Source organism: Trichechus manatus, unplaced genomic scaffold (assembly GCF_000243295.1).
Source record: "Trichechus manatus latirostris isolate Lorelei unplaced genomic scaffold, TriManLat1.0 scaffold00020, whole genome shotgun sequence".
Taxonomy (NCBI): Eukaryota; Metazoa; Chordata; class Mammalia; order Sirenia; family Trichechidae; genus Trichechus; species Trichechus manatus.
Window position 1 is genome coordinate 22,676,622 of NW_004443956.1, and position 20,165 is coordinate 22,696,786.

General features: G+C 39.6%; 1 protein-coding gene across 1 annotated transcript in view; it reads right to left on the reverse strand.

Annotated features, from left to right (window-relative positions):
* PTPRN2 (protein tyrosine phosphatase receptor type N2) overlaps nucleotides 1-20,165 on the reverse strand; it is a 1,314,151-nt gene that overhangs the window by 30,723 nt on the left and 1,263,263 nt on the right. Inside the window, exons 18-21 of the mRNA XM_004372789.1 lie at nucleotides 13,425-13,544; nucleotides 11,831-11,997; nucleotides 6,407-6,460; nucleotides 4,173-4,237 (exon numbers count right to left, since the gene is read on the reverse strand). Of these exons, the coding sequence (XP_004372846.1) occupies nucleotides 4,173-4,237; nucleotides 6,407-6,460; nucleotides 11,831-11,997; nucleotides 13,425-13,544 (406 nt within the window). The remainder of the gene's footprint in view (nucleotides 1-4,172; nucleotides 4,238-6,406; nucleotides 6,461-11,830; nucleotides 11,998-13,424; nucleotides 13,545-20,165) is intronic.

The following is a 20,165-nucleotide window of genomic DNA, read 5'->3' on the forward strand; positions in this document are numbered from 1 at the left end:
TGGTGCTGGACAGCTGGTCTTGTGAGTATCTCACTGTCTGCTCACACTCACACAAATCGGTTACTTAGGAAACTGCTCCAGGTCAGTCTAAGCTTAAAAGGCAAAGAGCAGCACATCTATGAACAACAGTCAGAGAGCCACATGGCCGACTGAAACTCCGTTCCTGTGGCCCCTGCCAAACAAAAGAAAAGGGCCTCCCTAAAAACCTGACCTCCAGGGTTTTCTGGACAGCGGCAGCAGCCCGGAGGCTGGAATGCGTTTACTCAGCACTTCACTGGCAGCGCCCGGAGACCTTTCCAGATCTCCTCTCCCCTGCCCAAACACAGATCCTGCTGGGAAGCCTCTGGCGCGTGCCAGCGGTTTCTCCACAGGTGGGTCTCTGCCACTGCCCCACAGAAGGGAAGCTGAACACCCATTCCGCTGGCAGTCACTTCAGGGTGACCAGCACTGTTATCTTTGGGAGGTTAAACCATTGACCTACAGCCCTCTATGCCTTTAAAAAAACTGTTACAAAACAGAAAGAAATGCTGGGTAAAGAGATGCCACTGAGGAATAAAAAACAAAAACACAACCTTGGGAAATATCTTGGCTAAAAAAACACTGGAGCCAGGCCCTTCCATGAGAGAGGGATATGCTGCCTAAAAACGAATTCTGACACAAAATATTAACTACTCCTTAGAAATGCGGCCACAGCAACAGAAATAACAAACAGGCAGAAGTATTTTTAAAGACTGATACCGACTTTCCCACTGCAAGATGCCTATTTACTTTGATTTCAAAATGCATTATTGTCTACTTGCTAATAAACCAGACAGTGGAGAAAGAACTTAAATTATTCTAAGTTTATTCCTAAAAGCCTTTAAAATAGGAGCGAAGGCCTTAATCCTTAAAAGCCTTTCTGAAAGAAACGCGGTGGACGCCTTCTGCTGGTGCAGCTGGGCCCGTCTGAAAGTGCACTTAGGTTCTTACGTTGAGAACTGAAGGACTCTAACGATACTGCTAGCACTGCACATAAAAGCTTTGGAAATGGCATTCTTTGGTCCTCGTGCAATTCATTCTTTTTCAGAAAAGGAAATGGGAAGAAAGGTTTCATGTCCAGGCCTTGGGGCCTTTGATCATTTGATGAACACTGTATCGGCAACCTGGGCCTCAAACTTCTCAGGCCAGACAAAGACGGCCCAGGCCTCATAGGCCCGGCCTTGGTTCCTGCCAGAACAAAACCCCTAGCTGCCTCACAGTGTGGCGGCCTGGGAAAGGCCCACCTCGGCCAGGCGGAGATGCCCGAGCTGCCCTTTGATCTCGCATGCAGCCCCGGCCCAGGCTGCAGGTCAAGGGATTTCCCACTGCATGCCACATAGGCAGAGGGGAGCAGGTCAAGAGCAAAATGGGGGGTGACCGATCTGAAGAAAAACCCCGTGACTCCCTTCTTGGGCCAGTTTCACATGACTGGCCTCGTATTGTTTAACACCAGGCCCACACTTGAAATGGAATTTGACATTACATGGTACAATGGAGGCGATAAATGGCTTTCCTCAGCGCTCAAACAATAACGTCAACCCTTCCTTACGTGGCCGAAAGCCCGAAGCCGGAGCATGCTCTGCATTTGCTTGTCTGTGGATAACTTGCACGTACTTGAAATGCAGGTTGTATCACGTCATCTTGACGGAGACCAAAATAAACCAGATATGGAGACAATGTAAGCGTCTGTTTCCCTACTTCACTCCTTTCATTCCAAGATGGAGTTTCCATTGGAAATAAGTGTGTATCAAGTAGTCTATTGTGCCACGTTGTTTTACAAAACATACACCTGTCCTGAAACATTTAAGTGAAAAAATCTGTATTCTTCTGGAGGTTCTGGGGTTTAATAGAAGAAAAATATTTATGTGTGTGAGCAATAGAGAAGGAAGGGTGGATGATAAGGGTAGAAAACATAAATCTCATTGATAACATCACGCTTCAAGAACTTAAAATTTGCAAATGAAACGATACATCTGATGAAATACAACAGCATTAATAGACAAGGAAAAATGTACTTTTAATTACAAAAGTTAGCACTGTTATTTCCTAAAAAACAAAAGCTTTATTAAAAGTACCATCAGAGCATTATCATTTTGTCTTTGTCTCTTCTTATATCTCCAGGACTAAACTAATTTAGAGTGCCCCAAATAATACTTGGTGGTAAAAAACCACCCGCAGAGAGTCTTCTTGCAGGCCCTCTCCCATCTCATGGCTGTGAGAGAAGCCTGGGGACAGCAGGTGTGGGCTGGCAGACAGGGCACCAGGTCAGACTTGGGTACCAGTCCTGTAGGAACTAGGAGTTGTGGGACTCCAGATAATCTACTTGTGCTCTCCAGTACGGATGTGCAAAACTATGAGCTATTATTTTATCTTCACCCATCTTATCCTTGGGCTAGAGAGGTGGTATATTTTTTAGCAGAAAAAAGTAGAGTAAAGAAAATGACTATTTTGGAATTTGTGTGAAAATGTATAGAAACTAATTTCTATATTCACTATCTTCTCCTATTTCCTATTGGTGGGCAAAGAATGAAAAGTGAATGACCACCCAGGATGTTTTTGAAAGTGCAGGTGTATATTTAACTACATATATGCATGTGTGTGTGTGTGTGTTGAGACAGAAAGATTTATTCACAGATGGGAAAGAAACCATAATATCACCCATTTCTGTGTTTGCCAAAGTCTGTCCCACAGAACCCTGGTTCTGTGGGATGTTAACAGATGTTACAAGAAAAATGAATTGTCTTGTCAACTAAGTTTAGACAATGCTGGGTTAAAGAAGCTAAACAAGTTTCTTTACTGCAGGGCTTTATTATGCTAATATGCATCAAGATTCCACAAGAGGCAGATTGACTATGATTTTTTTCCCCAAACTGATTCGACTATGGAGTTCTCTGGGCTCTTTTTTTAAAGCAATTACTTTCCAGGTTTGGTGTTCTGTGGACTATATTTTGAGAAATGCCAGATTAGCTCGTTTCTGCATTTTCACATGAGGAAGCTAGGGCCAGGAGAGGTTAAAAGCTTTGCTAAAAGTGATAAAATTCATCAGTGGAAGAATTGGGATCAAATCACAGCTCTGTTCTCCACAAGTTGCTACTGCACTGTGTGGTTGCTAGAACTCCTTCTAATACTATAGTGCTTTGAGTCTAAGATGCTGTGCACTGTCTTCGAGAGGAAACTGTAGCTTTTACCTATATTTCTAGGTTAAAAAAAAAATCTGCTTTTTGAGGGTACCAAAACACCCTCAGTCTCGTACTCCTCCAAGAGTACAAATAGATTCACTTAGATAACAGGATGTCAAAAAGGACAACAAAAAAAAACCTGTTCATAAGGTTTATCTGAGATAAGATGATTTATGTCTGAATTACTACCAGTAATTGTCAGATCAGTGGTGAGAATCTAGTATGAAACCTAAGGAAAGCCATTGTCATTGAGTGGATTCTGACTCACAGCGACCCTACAGGACAGAGCAGAACTGCCCCAGAGGGTTTCCAACCACAGCTGGACTATGGTTAGCAGCCTAGCTCTCAATCACTGTAGTACTCTGCAAATACAGTTTTAAACAGGGCTTTGATCTGGTTTGTTCTGGTTCGAACCCCTGCTGAGAATCTGCATTTCTAACAATTTCCCAGGCAAGGCTAATGCTGCTGGTTAGGACCAGTTCTGAGAACCACTAATTGAGGAATGGTTCTCAAAATTTATTATATGTAAGAATCACCTGGGGATCTTCTTAAAATGTAGATTCTGATTCAGTATACCTGGGGTGGAAACCAAACACACCAGTTTGAGGCCCTGGTTTTAAATACCACTGACGATTTATACAAAATAAGGATATTCTAAGCTAGCATGACATTTAAAAATCCAAAGGTTGCATTATTCACAATATTGATATTCACATCATAATCCACTGAACAAATATTTATCAAGCGCCTACTGTGTGCTAAGCACATCATGAGACACTGTGTAGAGAGCTTGATAACAAAGGATGAACCTCAGAAATGTGCTTGCTGCAAACAGCCTTAATATGATTCAGGAAAGGGACAACAATCCTCTAATTTTTTCTGAAGGCCTTCTGTGAATATTACACCCTACGTTGCCATAGCAACATCATCACATCTCTCAGCCACAACAAAGCAAGCCCAGCTTCTGACTCTCACCTTTGGCCATCTTATTGAGAACCATGTCAACCAGCACGTAGGTGCCGCTTCTTCCTGCGCCGTCACTGTCAACAGAAGGAGAGAAAATGAAAAAGCAATCCACAGGTAAGCCAAACGCACACAACAGCTAGCAACAATCCACTTCATCTGTGTGTGATTGGGGCCGGCAGCCAAAGGCAGGCTGTGAACTGGAGAGAAATAGGAAGAAAGCAAGGTGGGGAAGGATCCCAGGGGTGGAGGTGGTGAGGAGAAAGAAAGGAAGACATAAGGGAGAAGAAAAACAAGAAGGCTTTCATCGGTCCTAGCAGCTCTTAAGGAATTGACTATTGTGCACAGCTATATTTGTTTTCTCTCTCTTTTTTTTCCCCCCTCTTTGGCCAAAGATGTGGTAAGTTTTACCAGAAAAAAAACTGAAATAAAGAAATTTTTGACTATTTCAGAGTTGATGGCATTTGTGTTTAAAATATCTGCAAACCACTTTCTGTATGATCACTGGCTAATTCAGCAAGCAGAAAAGGAAGCTCCGTGGCCGGTCAGCCTTTGTGGGCTGGTGGTCGCCTTCGACAGTCACGTGCACACGCCCTCCCCTCGCTAAGGCATGTCACTCCCTCTGAGGCAGAGATATACACATCATTTGTTACTTAATCATATTCCTAAAAAAGCACTTTTGTTTCATGTCTTCCTCATCCCGCCAGCTATAATTGGAATATTTACCATCTGGACTAAAGTTGTAAAAAATGTTTTGCATTGTGTCTCAAGAGTAGCAAATGGGGGGAAAAAAAACCCAAGATGGATTTTCTGGGAGAAAAGTAGCACCAGCATCATCCTTTTTTTTTTACATAAGGAATGTATTCACCATCCCTCTTCCTCATGTAGACTGTCATTGAGTTACATGAGTCCGAGAGACCCTCTTTAAGTCAAACGGCTTGTTTCCACATCCACGACCAGCTTTTAAATGAAGAACCATTCTCTTATTTATACTCCTAGCAAAATAAATTGTGACCTTAAGGAAAAATAAATATCTCCACCTCAAGACTTCAGTAATTTTGTGACTAAATGACAAATCATTTTGCTTTCAGTTCCTGATTTACATGTTGGCCCGCAATTCTGAGAAATCATGGGTAAGCCGATAAGTTGATCTTTTAAAGAATCACTGAGTTTGGCTTTAACTTGTTTCCTGAAATAAACGATGAAAAAAGCTGCAGTTGGGACAGATAAATATTTCACAAATTTTACTTTCATAACGTATGTACATCTTCACTGCATTAGTAAAGAAGAGTAAGCACCAAAATTTGTCCACCACTTAACACCAGTTATTACGAACGACTGCAGTTAACTTTTCTGTCTGTGAGTGTTTTCCTCACTTCTCTTCTCTGCCTAACATATATTCACTTGACTATTTTAAGACAGGCTACAAAAAGTTTCCAATTAATTGCAGCTTTTACCTGTATTTATAGGTAAAAAAAGTTCCACTCTATGTTTTGAGGATACCAAACACACTTTGGTCTCATCCTCCTCTCTCATAGACAGATAGAGAGACACAAACGCACACACATGCTGTTTATTGATTGAACTGACCAACTTGGTGTTTGATCTTTGGGGACAGGTTTCCTTTAGATCCCAGGCAGCAAAATTGAATACAAGTTCTTTACCAAAAGTAGGTGAGTATCAAGCCAAGTAGAAGGGCACCATTGGATTAAAGTTTTCTTTGAGTGGATCTATTCTTACTGATGTGACTTTAACCTACTGGAGGATATGATCCTTTGAATTTTCATCCAAAGGCCTAGATTTACATAATAAACAAGGAAGTGGTCACTACTGTAATTATAGAACTTGTGCTTGTTCATAACCGACCCCAAGTACATGAATGCCATGCAGCCTTTTCCCACTTTCTGAGACAATGCAATATATCAAAAATATTGTCTTGAACTTCTTGTGTTGTGGCACCATGAGGTTTTAAGAAAAAAATAAGGTGGTAGGGCACGAAAATTCGGAAGCAGATTATAGTAGTAGCCAGCACAGTGGTTTGCCAGAAAGAAAATAAATACATCATTGACTGTTTACCCATGTATAATGAAATACATGGAAAACCAAGTTTGTCTTTGGTTTCCTTTAGAAACACCACTTAAATGTATTTATGAAGCAATTAGAAAGTTCAACTTCTATATGTAATTGTACAGTTTATATTTTGAGGTAGCAACATCTTCTTAAGCCATGTTAGAAGTTGTACTTGCCTGCAATGAACAATTATTGGACAAGAACGGCCCCTGTAGCACTTGTTTACTTTTCTGAAATAAAAAGAGACATAAAAATTATAGTTATGTACTATGACTCTATAAGGTATCCAAAATAACTAGTAAGCCAAAGCAATAGTCCATATCTTTAAAATTACTTCACAGTAGCCTTTTTGACAAAGAAAATCCAAATTACATGCACATTTTCAAAGATTTTTCTTTTCAACATTAAATTATTAAACAAAGCTTTAAAAACAAATCTTACACTTTCACAAAGTTGTTTTTCCCCCTTTTACAAGTATGAACTCAAGGCTTTGGTCAGTGGATCATCACCTTATCCCCGACCCCATTCCTCTCTCTCTCTCTCAGCCTTTCCCTCTCTCTCTCTCTTCCGTTCTTTGCTTCTTTTTTGGCTTCAGTTGATCTGACTTTTTGCTGTGATATGAATGTCTACATTCACCACTGAAACTTTTGAGTTTTGCAATTTATGTCAAAATCTCTTACAGTCTAGACATTGTATTGGAATATAGTATTACTATATTCTCTAAACATAGCATCTTAAAGATCCATTTTATAGAGTATTTTTTAATCTGTCAGTTTTCTGTAAGGATGTCTAAATTACAGAGAAACCTCAACTAAGTCAAGAGAAGTCTTTTAAATTTTATAAATCTTTTTCATTTTTAAGTGTATTTAAAAACAACTCCATTGTGTAGGTTGTAGATTAGAGGTATGAAAATTAACAACAAGCTTATTTTAAGATTTTGTAACCAAGCCCTAACTCAAAATAGAGGGCTGATACTGAATTCATTGTAAAAGCCCTATATTTTTTAATTCAGTGAAACAACTATTTACAAAGTGCATCCAAATACTCAGTAAAATATTCTTAAATAAACAAAATGAAAGACAGGATCTTGGTTTACCAGAAGGAAAAAAAATGTGCGAGGGAGTGTATTCTAAAACGTGCTGTATGAATTTCTACAATGTAAGTCAAGAAGTACAATTTTTAAAAAAGGAATGATAATACAGAAAATTTTTTTCCTTGGACCAGAAATGGGAAATGTCACCTTTCTTTGCAAAGGCTTGCCTACTCAGCAGCAAAACAGCCAGCTGAAAGTGAAAATTCAATCAGCTGGTCACTTCACCTACAAAACCCCAAAAGCCAAGAAGAGATGCAGGTGGGAAAGGGAGAACTTGAGTATAGTAACTGACAGACGAAGAGAGCAGATATTTTGATGTCATGTAGCCCATATATAAGTTTTTCTAATTCCTCTATTCTGACTCATGGAGACCCCATGTGTGTCAGGGCAGAACTGTGCTCATAGGATTTTCAGTGGCTGATTTTTCAGATGTAGATTGCCAGGCCTTTCTTCTGAGGCACCTTTGGATAGACTTGAACCTCCAACCTTCCAGTTAGCAGCCGAGCACATTAAGAGTTTGCATCACCCAGGGTGCCCCAATGTGAATAGCATAAAGTAAAGTAACTTGAAGGAGCATGGCGGCAGCCTAGATGAGATACACTAACACCTATGCATTGGTCATTTTAAAGGTCCTGTTCCCTGGTGACTGTAATCTAGGGCTGCTCTCTGAGCTGTGAAATTATGTAGCATTTCAGAGCTTGCAGAATACATAAACATGCCCTGAAAATGGAGAAAGCTCAGAAACACAGGGAGAGCAAGTTACTGGTACTCTGACGGTCACATTTCTATTTCTGCTAGAGCTTTCTCTCTCTCTCTTTTTTGGTGTACATTGCAATGTTAAGGTTTTTGGGGAAAAGTGGAGAAAGTAAAAATGAACTCTTATTAAAATCAATAGGACTTGCATGCCAGAATGCCTTAAACGTTCTTGGCCCTTCAAGAATAAAACAGATTGGAAAATAGATCCACTCATTTCTACTTCTAAAATCTCCCATTCTTTTCTCAGTTTGTAAAGGGATCACGAATTTACCCTCTGATAAGACAGATGCCAAACTCCAAGTCTGTGTGTGTGTGTAGAATCAAGCAAGCTCAACTGTCAACCCAAATCTAGAGTGGCTTTATTTTTAAAGGCCTTTCACACTCATACAGAAGAATTTATTGAGGATTTCTCATTAGCTGACCCTTTAACGTGATCAGGGGACCACTTCAGTTCTGTATTTCAAACATTGTTGTACTTCATACAGGATGGTCCCATCTGTGTTTGTAGAAACTAAGCTAACCTTTTGCATGTTCACACCGTGGCTCATTTTTTTCTGATGGACCAAGCACAAACAAGGTACATTAAAAAAAAGAAATAAACATAACAACTAGAAACTCTTATTTAAAATGTACTGGCTCCAGAAAACTAAGTGTAAAGAATCAGTAAAACAGTCATATCCCATTTACAGCTGGTCAGCTCCTTCTTTGACAAAATGTAGTAAGAATAACCTCCCTTGCTAAGAAATGTTGCTAAAAAGCTAATTACTAGCTAATGTGGCTGTAATTTGCTTCTCCACTCCTATAATTCCAGTCTTTATTTTATGGTGTATTTAAAATATTATTTTTCTGCAGCATGTTGTGACTGGCTGCCTCAGCAGGGTTTAGGGAGTTTTCACTGTAATTTTAATATCCACGTCAGCCCCTACCCCATGCTAAACTTATTTACAAACAATCACAATCAAGGAGACATGTGGTGTAAATACCATGTGGTGCTATTTTTAGGGTTTTATTTACAAAAGCGTCATGTACTTGTATTAATTACAACTTGAAACATCACAAATAAAAAAGCAAAAACCATCACATATTCAACAAAAGTTTTCATCCAGCTGAGCTAAGATATAGACTACAGATTACTTACAAAGATAAAACACAACTATCTTATTTTATTCTATTAGAGCAAATTGCCAGTAAGCAAAAGTTTTCAAACATTAAGAAAAAAATATTCTATATATTTCAACAGGAGGAATTAACTGAGAAAGAACGATTAGTAATACAAACCAACCCATGGGTCACCGAGTGAAAAAGAAATCGTCATGCAAACCATCAGCAAGCAAAGGTCAGAGGTCGTTAGAGGCTCAGAAAAGGGGTTTCCCACATTGTCCCTGCAGCAGAGTCACAGTTTCCAATGATCACTTTTGTGACTATGCAACTGGGCTCATATTACTAGCTGCAACATCACAAAAATGACACTGGCCACCGCTAATTAGCTGGCAAAGTAAGGGTTTGTCCATTTGTACAGTGAGCAGCGTTAGTAAATGCCATTGCACACAGCAAGAAGTGAGAGAATAATAGATAGAGATAGATACATAACTTTTTTAAAGCAAAGCCCTCATATGTGATGCTAATTATCTCTTAGCTTAGCAGTTTCTCTTTAAAGTGTAAATGTGCTCCCTCTGGGCTCCAGAAATATTTAATTACACATCTCAGTGCCTGACTAACACACCAGGCCAGAGCTCGAACGCTGGGTCTATTGTTCAAAGTCAGATGAGAGATCCTGTCCTGTTAGAAGGACCAGTGTCTTCAGAAGTGGCCTCACTTTCTCCATCACTGAAATTTGGGTGGCTATTTTATACAGACTATCACCTAACAGCAATTGTCTCTAAGCTTAGTACCTTCTGAGACTGTGATCATTTATATCCATTGTCCGGTTCATATGGGAAAGGCAACCTCATCAGAAATACTGGGTAATAATACCAAATAAGGCAAGGCAAGAAAAGCTTTCGACTCTCATGAGACCTTCAAAACTGTGTCTGGGTGCCTGTTTTAATTTAACAGAAACTTCCTCAGACCATATCTCCGCAGACTCTGGGGCAAGGGAATTTTGGGAATCCATTTTTTCTTCATGATGAATTATAAACACAGAGGGTTGGTTATGTATATGTTTGATTCCATATATGCATATGATATAATAAATACACCCATATGCATATATATATATGAACGCACTGAATGCACATAAAGACAGGGATAGTAAGATGAATTGTCGTCTTTGTATCTGCAACCATTTTGCCAGTAATGACCACTTTTTCAAGATTTCATTTCAGGAAACGGACCCTGTGCAAGTTTTTAAATAGCATGTCTTTGGAAATAAATTTGTATTGATAAAATATATATAATGGTCCAGAAATTAAGATGGATTAGGAGGGAACTGTGTATAGTGACTGTTGTACTATGCATTCAGTATTCTGAATCTGCAATGCACACTGTATCTCTCGGAGAGGTGATGGGGTGGGGCAGCAGTCACTGAATGTGCTTTACGTATGTGACACCAAATTCATGTCTCTCCTTGAGCTCATTCACATGCTACTTGATCCAAAGAACTATTCAAATAAAAATTTCTCTTTTGCTTTTCAAAGCAGACTAAAAGGAAGAAGAAATAGTGTCATAACAACCTTAAGATTCTGTAACATATAATTTCAAGCAATCCAGAGATAAGTCTAAAACCCAATCTTTATGACAATGCTTGCCTTTTCAACCTTCCTCTGAATTAAATAACTCTAGAATCAAGGATGAATAGCTGTTTTGCTACAAATTGCTTTATAATAGTGTGTAATGCTGGCTTAATAAGTGCACTCTGTCCTATTCTCAATATTCCTTGTTTTGAACATTTATCTGTTTTCCTTAGTGGGAAGATTTCCAATCAATTAAATCTAAGAGAATTCCCATACAACTTAGAACTTGGTTATTAATGCCGCTCAAAAACTCCACTTTCTTTGTAGTTGTTTATTCAGTCACCACCACAAAGTAGCCAGTGCTAACCAACTGTTATCACTAAATCTGATGTGCAATCAAAGCTTCAGTCTTAAACTTTGCTTTTTTTTTGCATTGTCAACATCTCCCTGTAAGAGAGAGTCTAGTATTCATTTCAACAGTTCAACAAATACATGTTACAATAGGACAACTCACTGGGTGACTAGAGGACTTGAGTAATGAACAAAAGATTGAATTAAAAAAAAAACTGTTAGTTTCAAAATTGCACTAAAAATATATACATGTCATGTGCTAACTACACTCAGGCTTTCAACCAGAAATAACCATTTTAGGATCTGGACCTAAACTTGTTAAATCTCATCATCATATCCAACCAGATGAGTACTTAGGTTAAATATCTGGGCTTTACTCAGTAACATCCCGTGAAAAATAAACTTTAGGCCTGTTCGTCAGTTGATGAACCTTATCGAAGGTAATTACTATATTTCTACAGCTCTAAGATGCCCGTTTCCCCTTCACATCTTAACACCTCGGAAACTAGGTAACATCTCGTAATTGACATGCACGTTTAGTGTAATCCTTCTTTCCTCTCCTCTCTTTTCCTTTCTTCTTGAAGCAATTATAAAATAGATAAATAGACGGAACATCTTCCAATGACAGGCATCTTAGAAACAAGGAAATCTGGTATTCAAATACGCGTCCTTTGATCTGCTGCCCATGCGATAAACATGTTAATCTGCTATTAGGCGCATTGTGATACCTGCGGAAATCCAGAAGTGACCTCGCGGAAGAAGGAACGCCCTGGTCATACCAGCTAAGAAAATGGAACTGCGTCACCGTTCGGGTCTCACTGGTTTGGAGATTCTTCAGATAAAAGCTTCTTACGAGGAAATCCTCGCACCATATATGCTCCGAGACCAGATTTACCTGGAAGAATGTAAGAGGAGAAAAAAGCAAACAGGAGAAGCATGGGCGTCACGAACTAAAGCGTGGCTAGCGGAACAGGAGGCTACTTTTGAGAGAGAGGCTGCACACTGCAACGACGGCGCGCTCTATATGCAGGTGGCTAGCGGCTGGCTCAATGGCTCCCGCGCACCCGCTCAGATTTAATGTGGTTCACATCAAAGATGACTTCCTTGTTGCTGCTGCTGTTTCTAATGTCACCTAGGGGCTTAATAGGCTTTTGAACAAAAACACCAGTAAATCTACGTGTTCTGCTGAACACGTAACTTTAGTCCCTCTTTAACTTAAATTTTATCTAAAGTAGCTTACGCCTGGGTTTAGAACTAAGAAAAACAAAAGATGCATAGAAAGACACTAATATGGGCCTCCACCAAATCACTTCTCACATTTAAGTCTATTTGCAGTGACCTAAAAGTCACAACTATGTGATTTAGGATTAATCTTTAAGCTTCTAACATGCTTTCTACTGTGGGCTTCAGCGTTGACTAATTTTAATGCAAAACAGAACCAACGGATGCATTCTTGTGCTTGTTTAAATATCCAGGTTTACTTAGTTCATTCTTAATGTGGGTAGAAAATCCAGAAGGGAAATAAGCTTGTCAGCAGGTTATCTTCAAATAAAAAGGTCAAATGCTACGTACACAAGACTCTAAACAGAGCCGTGGAAAGACCACACTGCTCAGCCAAAGAAATCAATAAGCAATTAGAATAATAGCAGGGTTCTTTTTAAAAATAGACCCTATTTAAAGGCTTGTTATATGGGGCCTGATTTAATGGACCACGCTGTGGAGGTAAATATTTTTTTATCCTTTCTGTCGGCATTGTATTTATAAAAATTTAAAAATGAAAAACATACAATTTACCCCAGAGTCCAATTTACAACCACATAGCTGTTTTCAGAGTTTGGATTTCTGTCTACAACGTGACCCTTGTGAACTTGCTTAAAAACAAAACAAACGACAATAACCAGCTGACATCAAGTTGGCTCCACTCATGGCGACCTCCTGTGTGTCAGAGTAGGACTGTGCTCCACAGGATTTTCAGTGGCTGAACTTTTGGAAGTAGACTGCCAGGCCTTTCTTCTGAGGTGCTCTTGGATGAATTCGTCCTTGCTTACTCTGAGGACTGAAAGCAGCAACCTTCCTAGCACAAGGCCTGTTACTCCACCCTCTTTCCAAGGACTGGCATGTCTCCTTTCAGCTATCTTCCTTCTTGTTGTGGTGGTGACTTAAATCTGCACAGAATTCGACTGCAGACTCGGCTGCTGAGGACCAAGTATCCCAACGCCTCTCACACTGGTTGAACATAGGTTCCACCTTGGGTTGAATGAGATTAAGCAATGTTGCACCCTTGCTGTCACCTTTCCAGGCAGATGTGTTTTGCTTACATACCTCGTAGATGTGGTAAAGGTTGGAGCCTTCATCTGGCCAGTAATGGTAGCACTGCTTGACTCCATTCTCAGTGAGGGGCGTCAGCATGACAATAACCACGCAGCCGCTCTCCCAGACCATCTGCAGACAAAGAAAGGCACCATGGCCACAGTGTGACTGCCTAATCACTGCGTGACATGTATAATTACTGCACTCAGAGACACAATCAAAATTTATTCCATTCACAGGAAATTTATTTCATTTTCATTAGACACTTTTACTCTGCAGCTGCCATCAAATATCTGAATAAACTGGACCCACGCTTTGCATGCTTCCATGAAATATTAAAAAAAAAAAAATCCAGTGAATTCATTCCATGCCTTTTAAAAGCTCCTCAGTTCTATGCTCAGCTGTTCGGCTTCCCAACTTTTGATCTGTAAAGGAAACTTTCTATAACGCAACACAAACCATACAAGGTGGTATCTGATGTGTCCTCAGCAGCAGGCAGGCTGAAGTGGTCATGAAAATGCTTGCTCCCTTCCCAACGTGAACTGAAGCACACTGAAAACCCTCATGTGCTCAGTTTTCGGTGGCTGTCATTATTTTGTAGGACTAGAGAAACGTTTTGCTTTGTCAAACTGCTATCCTATCAGAAGCAGGCTCTGAAAGTCTTCTTTTAGAAGTACGTCACGTACAACATTTACCAGTGGAATTTCATTCAGTTATGCCAGAATCTAGACACTATTATTCAGATTAAAACAAACTCAACACTGCTTTAATAATGCAGAATAGCCACGCTGAAAAGTAACTCAGAGGCACAGTAAACAGTGATGTACATATAAACATACAGAAGTGATAAAGGACACAAAAGCGCTCCAACCTAAACTTCTTTTCAAACACAAGTCAAAACTCGGTGGCTGTAAACCTGTATATTAATACTTACAGCACAATTACTAAAACCATTAATTCTCTGGGGGTACAATGATATGAAATTTGTAGACTTTTATTAGCAAATTCAATTATACAGTGGAGAGTATTCTACTTGTCCTGCAATGAGTTACATTAACTTCACAAATATTTTTATGAGCAACTACCTTTAGATATAAACTTAGTATCCAAGAGAGCTTCTATTTATTTCAAATACAGATATAACAATCCAATTAAGATCCTTATTTAAAAATCCACATATCTCAAATATAAAATGCCTTCTCTTCATAGTTCATGTTATTAAATTCCCCCTTTAAATTACACTTAAAAAATCAGACATGTACACAATATTTTCCTCTTTTAATATTGATTTATATTCCCATGTGATAGAAATAGGCAATATCCTTAAGGCATTGTGTATTGGTTATACTGGAATTTAATGAAACCTACTGCAGTATTTACAAAAAGCCCACAAATAAATATGAATTATGCTCAAACGCATGCACTTTCCATTTCCTTAGAACAAATCCAACAATAAGATGAGAATTCAAAACATGTATCTTACTTTAAGCTTTAAAACCAGCTCCACTAAATCGGTACTTTCATCACATAAGAATTTAATGTGCCTTTAGAAGGTATAGAAGCTCATTGAAGCCATTATGAAAATGAGGAGAAACACAGGTTTTATGAGTGTAATAAAAGTACAATGATCTAGACCATAAACTAATCATCTAGCATCGGCCCATGCCACCCGAGTGTAACATTACGAAGCCCACTCATTTACAGAGGACTCCTCACAGTTTGGCAGCCCCTTTCATTGGTTCAAACACAGAGTGCTTCATTATCGTGATCCGCCTGGCTCTCTAAAGATTTGGTTAAGATTAAATCCAAATGAAACTTAATTTAAACAAACAATCCCAAAGGCACTCTTGAGAATAATATTTCTTTTTTAGATCACTGTGTATAAAAGCAGAGACAAGAATTTACTAAACCGCACAAATATGCAGCCCAATTGGGTACCAATATTACAATGCTGTTTGTGGCTCTGATGAGGCGGCCTGCTGGTGCCCTGGAAGCAGTGCACATCAACCCACCGAGGAGGGAAAACCACAGCCTTCCACCATTTCTTCCACCTCCAACTGCGGTGCCTGCTGAGCTTAATTTCAGAATATATTGAAAAAAAAATTAATTTGTATTGTGTTGGACATATAGGATGTTAGTAAAAATTCCAGTTAACTAAGGTTTAATTTCTAAACCTCAGCTTGGTCTTTGTTTACAGGTCAGATAAAGGGCCCTGACTAACACAAGGAAAGCATAATTTGTGTGACACATCTTTGAGAAATCTGTATCTTTATCTTCTAAGAAGTAAGTAACGATCCAGAATCCCTACTTACGTAATCTTGGTGATGGCTATTGAAATAGGTGGTTTATTAAAGAGCTGAATCGTTGAATGCCAGAAATGACCATTTCTAGCACCTTCTGAGAACACAGAACACAGTGTTTCAGAGTTGTTTACTCATTTATTCCACACACTTAGTGAGCTGAGCACCTACTGGGAGTCAAACATTTAGCTGGAGATGCAGAGATTTATACCTACCCCACCCCGCCCCCGTAGGGGCCTGTACAGTGGCAGTGACTCTGTGGCTCATGTATTGCGTCACTCTGCAGCACACCACGGCCCCCTTCATTTACATGGCTGACGTGGATTACTTTTCCTACACAGGAAGCAGATACCTCTATCAGTGGATCAAACTAAAGCCCCCAACATGATTAAAAAGTATAAATGGAGGTTGAGTGTCAATGACTGGTCCTGTGCTTTGGAGGATAATTTGAAATTCCCTCTTCTCTGTGAGCTTATTCTCAACTGAATTAGCATTCCTCCTCAGAAATCTACCTTGAAGGCAAAGGATGTTCTAAATATTATCACTCTGCATGCCTGGGGAGCTATGGGAGCCTCTGGGTGTTCATTATTTTCCTCGCTTCCTCACAGGTAGCTGTATGCGGGAGGAATAGGAAGTGGTAAGCGAAGTGGTTCTCAGCTACCATAAAACACTGTGGCCAAAACCTACTGCTAACCAGTTGCTGTCAAGCTGACTCTGACTCATGGTGACCCCAAGTGTGTCAGAGTAGAACTGTGCTCCATAGGGTTTTCAGTGGCTGATCTTTTGGAAGTAGATCGTTAGGCCTGTCTTTCGAGGCACCTCTCTGGGTGGACTCAAACCTCCAACCTTTTGGTTAGCAGTCCAGTGTGTTAGCTGTTTGCACCACCAGGGACTCTAATCCTTGTTAATCATCCCATATTCATTCACATAGATTACACAGAGAAGAAAACTCCATGATGACAAATACAGTCAATGCAATTTAAAATAGGATCCTATTTATGGTTATTGGTCAGTAAACAACTTGAAAAATTAAACATCAAATAGTTCAAATAGTTGACCAATGTGACTTGAAATACATAATTTGGCTGATTATTTGATCCAACTGAGTAGGTTTACTGAGTGCTGATAAGAAAAAAAGCCATATTGCTCACTGATACATCACTACCTAGTCCATCCTTCCAGTAATCCACAAGCGTTGAAAAATGTCAGCTCCTCTAAGTTTTGTAAATCAAGCTAATTAAGGCAGATGGAAAGAAACTATGGGGTATCTGCATCTGAAGTCCTTTTCCCAAGTATTTAACTAGCAAAAAAAATTCTTTTCAAGCTGCAGTAAGAACTGATGAAAGGAAACACAATCAATCTGAAATAGGAAGAAGTCCAGGCCACAGAGCACTCAAGTGTCACTTTTTCTACAAAGCACCCCTGATCCTTCCAGGAAGAAAACTTCTTCCTTTACTTAGAGCTCTTGTAATGGATCCTTTTCTACCTTCTATTATAGTTATTTATGTTCTCACATCTTTTTCTTATCAGATTGTCATCTCTTTGACAACTAAATTCTAGTCTGGTTACTATTTCTATCCTCCAAGGCATGTAGTATAGTGTTTTATTATAGTTGATGCTCAGCTGAAAAAATGTTGTTGTTGTTGAAAAAATACATATTTTTAAAAGAGACCATTTGAATATTTCTGTAAAATGAAACTCGAAGAAAATACTATCAAAGACTGCATGGTAATAGTCCTTGCAGGACCTGTTCAAATGTACAGAAAAGTGATTTTTTTTTTAACAAGCAGATTAACTGTTTGCATGCATGCTGAAGCTGCTAGTATTTGAAGATGGCTTTTTCTCCAGAGGGGGCTAAGCATTCCCCCTGCAGCCTGACTGCACAATTCATTTCCTTTGTAAACTCTTGTCATAGATTGATCAGAGGTAAACCTACACCCTGCAATGAAGACGCTGACTCAAATTTAAAAATGGTAAGGAATCAATTAATGAGGCTTGAGAACATTTGCACTTTACTTCTCATGAGCTCACTGATGTCAATAAGCTGTAACTAAAAAACCAGAAAAACCAAACCCATTGCTGTGGAGTCGATTCAGACTCAGTGACCCTGTAGGACGGAGTAGAACTGCCCCATAGGGTTTCCAAGGAGCAGCTGGTGGATTCTAACTGCCGACCTTTTAGTTAGCAGCCGAGCTCTTAACCACTGTGCCACCAGGGCTCCTGAAATAGATTAAAACAGGAAAGAAAAAAAAAAGAGAGAGAAAACTTAGCTTTTCATATCTATAACACCTTTTGCAGCGGAGGCCCCCAAATCCTGATCTTACCTGCCCCAGAGGACAGTTTCAACAAATGTGGCAATCAAACCTTTTGAGGCTCTGGTTTTGTTACACTCACTTAATCATAGGCTCTGTGTCAAACCACAAGCTTTTGGAAATGGCACTCTAAGCAAAATGAAGGGAACTGAAATCTTCACTGTTCCTTCTATGCATGACTTACAATGCACATACCTGACTTTTTTTAAACAAATACGGGATCCATTTAGAAAAAATATGAGGAAGTAATATAAGACCCTGGTGGCGTAGTAGTTAAGAGCTACAGCTGCTCACCAAAAGGCTGGCAGTTCAAATCCACCAGGCACTCCTTGGAAACCATATGTGGCAGTTCTACCTGTCCTGTAGGGTTGCTATGAGTCGGAATCGACTCAACAGCAATGGGTTTGGTTAATGTAAGTCAAAGGACATCTGAGTAATGCTTATATTGATGCTGGTGCCCACTAGATGTAGACTCAGAGGAGAATTCACCTTTGTAGCTATTAAGATCACACACTTGTGCCCAAACCAGGCCTATAGCTGAGACCTGACATTTGATAAACAGAAACAACAATCTCTGGAGTTTATTTGCACGAGAAATATTTTTGCCCAGGCAAAAGAAAAGAAAGCATCTAAATGAAAAATACTTGCTATTTCTTTGAAAATCAAATAGGAGTTCTTTTAGAGAAGTGTGAGTACCTGATTCTTGTCAAGCACAACAGAATCAAGACGGATGGTGTAACTACCGTGTCATTTAGGGATTTCCATGGCGAGTACACATATTTACCAACTAGATTCTTTGCTAGCCAACCTTCATGCAGTCATTTACTTGACATGTACATGAAGCTATCTGGGCCCAAAGGACTGTTGTTACTTATGAGTCAGCCTGCTCTTATGTTTCAAATTAAAGTGCCCATTTTACTCCTTATCGAGGACCGTGGAGGTTCACTGGTAGAATTTTCACCTTTCAGCAGGAGACCTAGGTCGGATTCCTGGTCAATGCACCTCATGTGCAGCCACTGCCCATATGTCAGTGGAGGCTTGTGTGCTGCTATGATGTTGAACAGGTTTCAGCAGAGCTTCCAGACTAAGACTAGGAGAAAAAGCCTGGCAATCTACTTCCAAAAAGCAGTCAATGAAAACCTTATGGATCACAAGGGTCCATCTGCAACAGATCATGGGGATGGCGCAGGACCAGGCAGTGTTTTGTTCTGCTTTGCATGGGGTTGCCACGAGTCAGGGGCAACTCGACGGCAACTAACAACAATTTTGTCCTTAGATAGAAGTGTGCCACTTTGAGCTGCCATTGGTCTTTGTTTACAGGTCACATAAAGGTCCCCGACTAACACAAGGAAAGCACAATTTGTGTGACACATCTTAGAGAAATCTATACCTTTATCTTCTAAGAAGTAAATAAGGATCCAAATCCCCACTTGCTCTTATATAGGCCACTGCACTAGTTGGTTTACTAAATTATTTCATCCTTAGCTTCTTCTATAACCCAGTAGTTTTCAAGCAAGGTGTTCAGTTTCCATGTGTTTGATGTTTTTGCCTTGCTTTTTCTGTGGCTGATTTCTACTTTTATGGCTTTATGGTCAGAAAAGATGCTTTGTAGTATCTCGATGCTTTAGACTTTGTTAAGGCTTGCTTTATGGGCTAATATGTGGTCCATTCGGGAGAATGTTCCATGTGCGTTGGAAAAGAAAGTATACTTGGCTGCTGTTGGGTGGAGTGTTCGGTATAGGTCTATGAGATCAAGTTGGTTGATTGTAGCATTTAGCTCTTCCGTGTCTCGGGTGAGCTTCTTTCTGGATGTTCTGTCCTTCACTGAAAGTGGTGTGTCGAGGGCTCCTACTACTATTGTGGAGCCGTCTGTCTCTCTTTTCAGTGCTGTTAGGGTTTGTTTTATGTATTTTGGAGCCCTGTTATTGGGTGCATAAATATTTAACATAGTTATGTCTTCCTGGTATATTGACCCTTTAATCATTATATAGTGTCCTTCCTTATCCTTTGCGGTGGATTTTTTTACTTTAAACTCTATTTTTTCAGAGATTAATATTGCCACTCCTGCTCTTTTTTGAGTGTTGTTTGCTTGATATATTTTTTTCCATCCTTTGAGTTTTAGTTTGTTTGTGTCTTTAAGT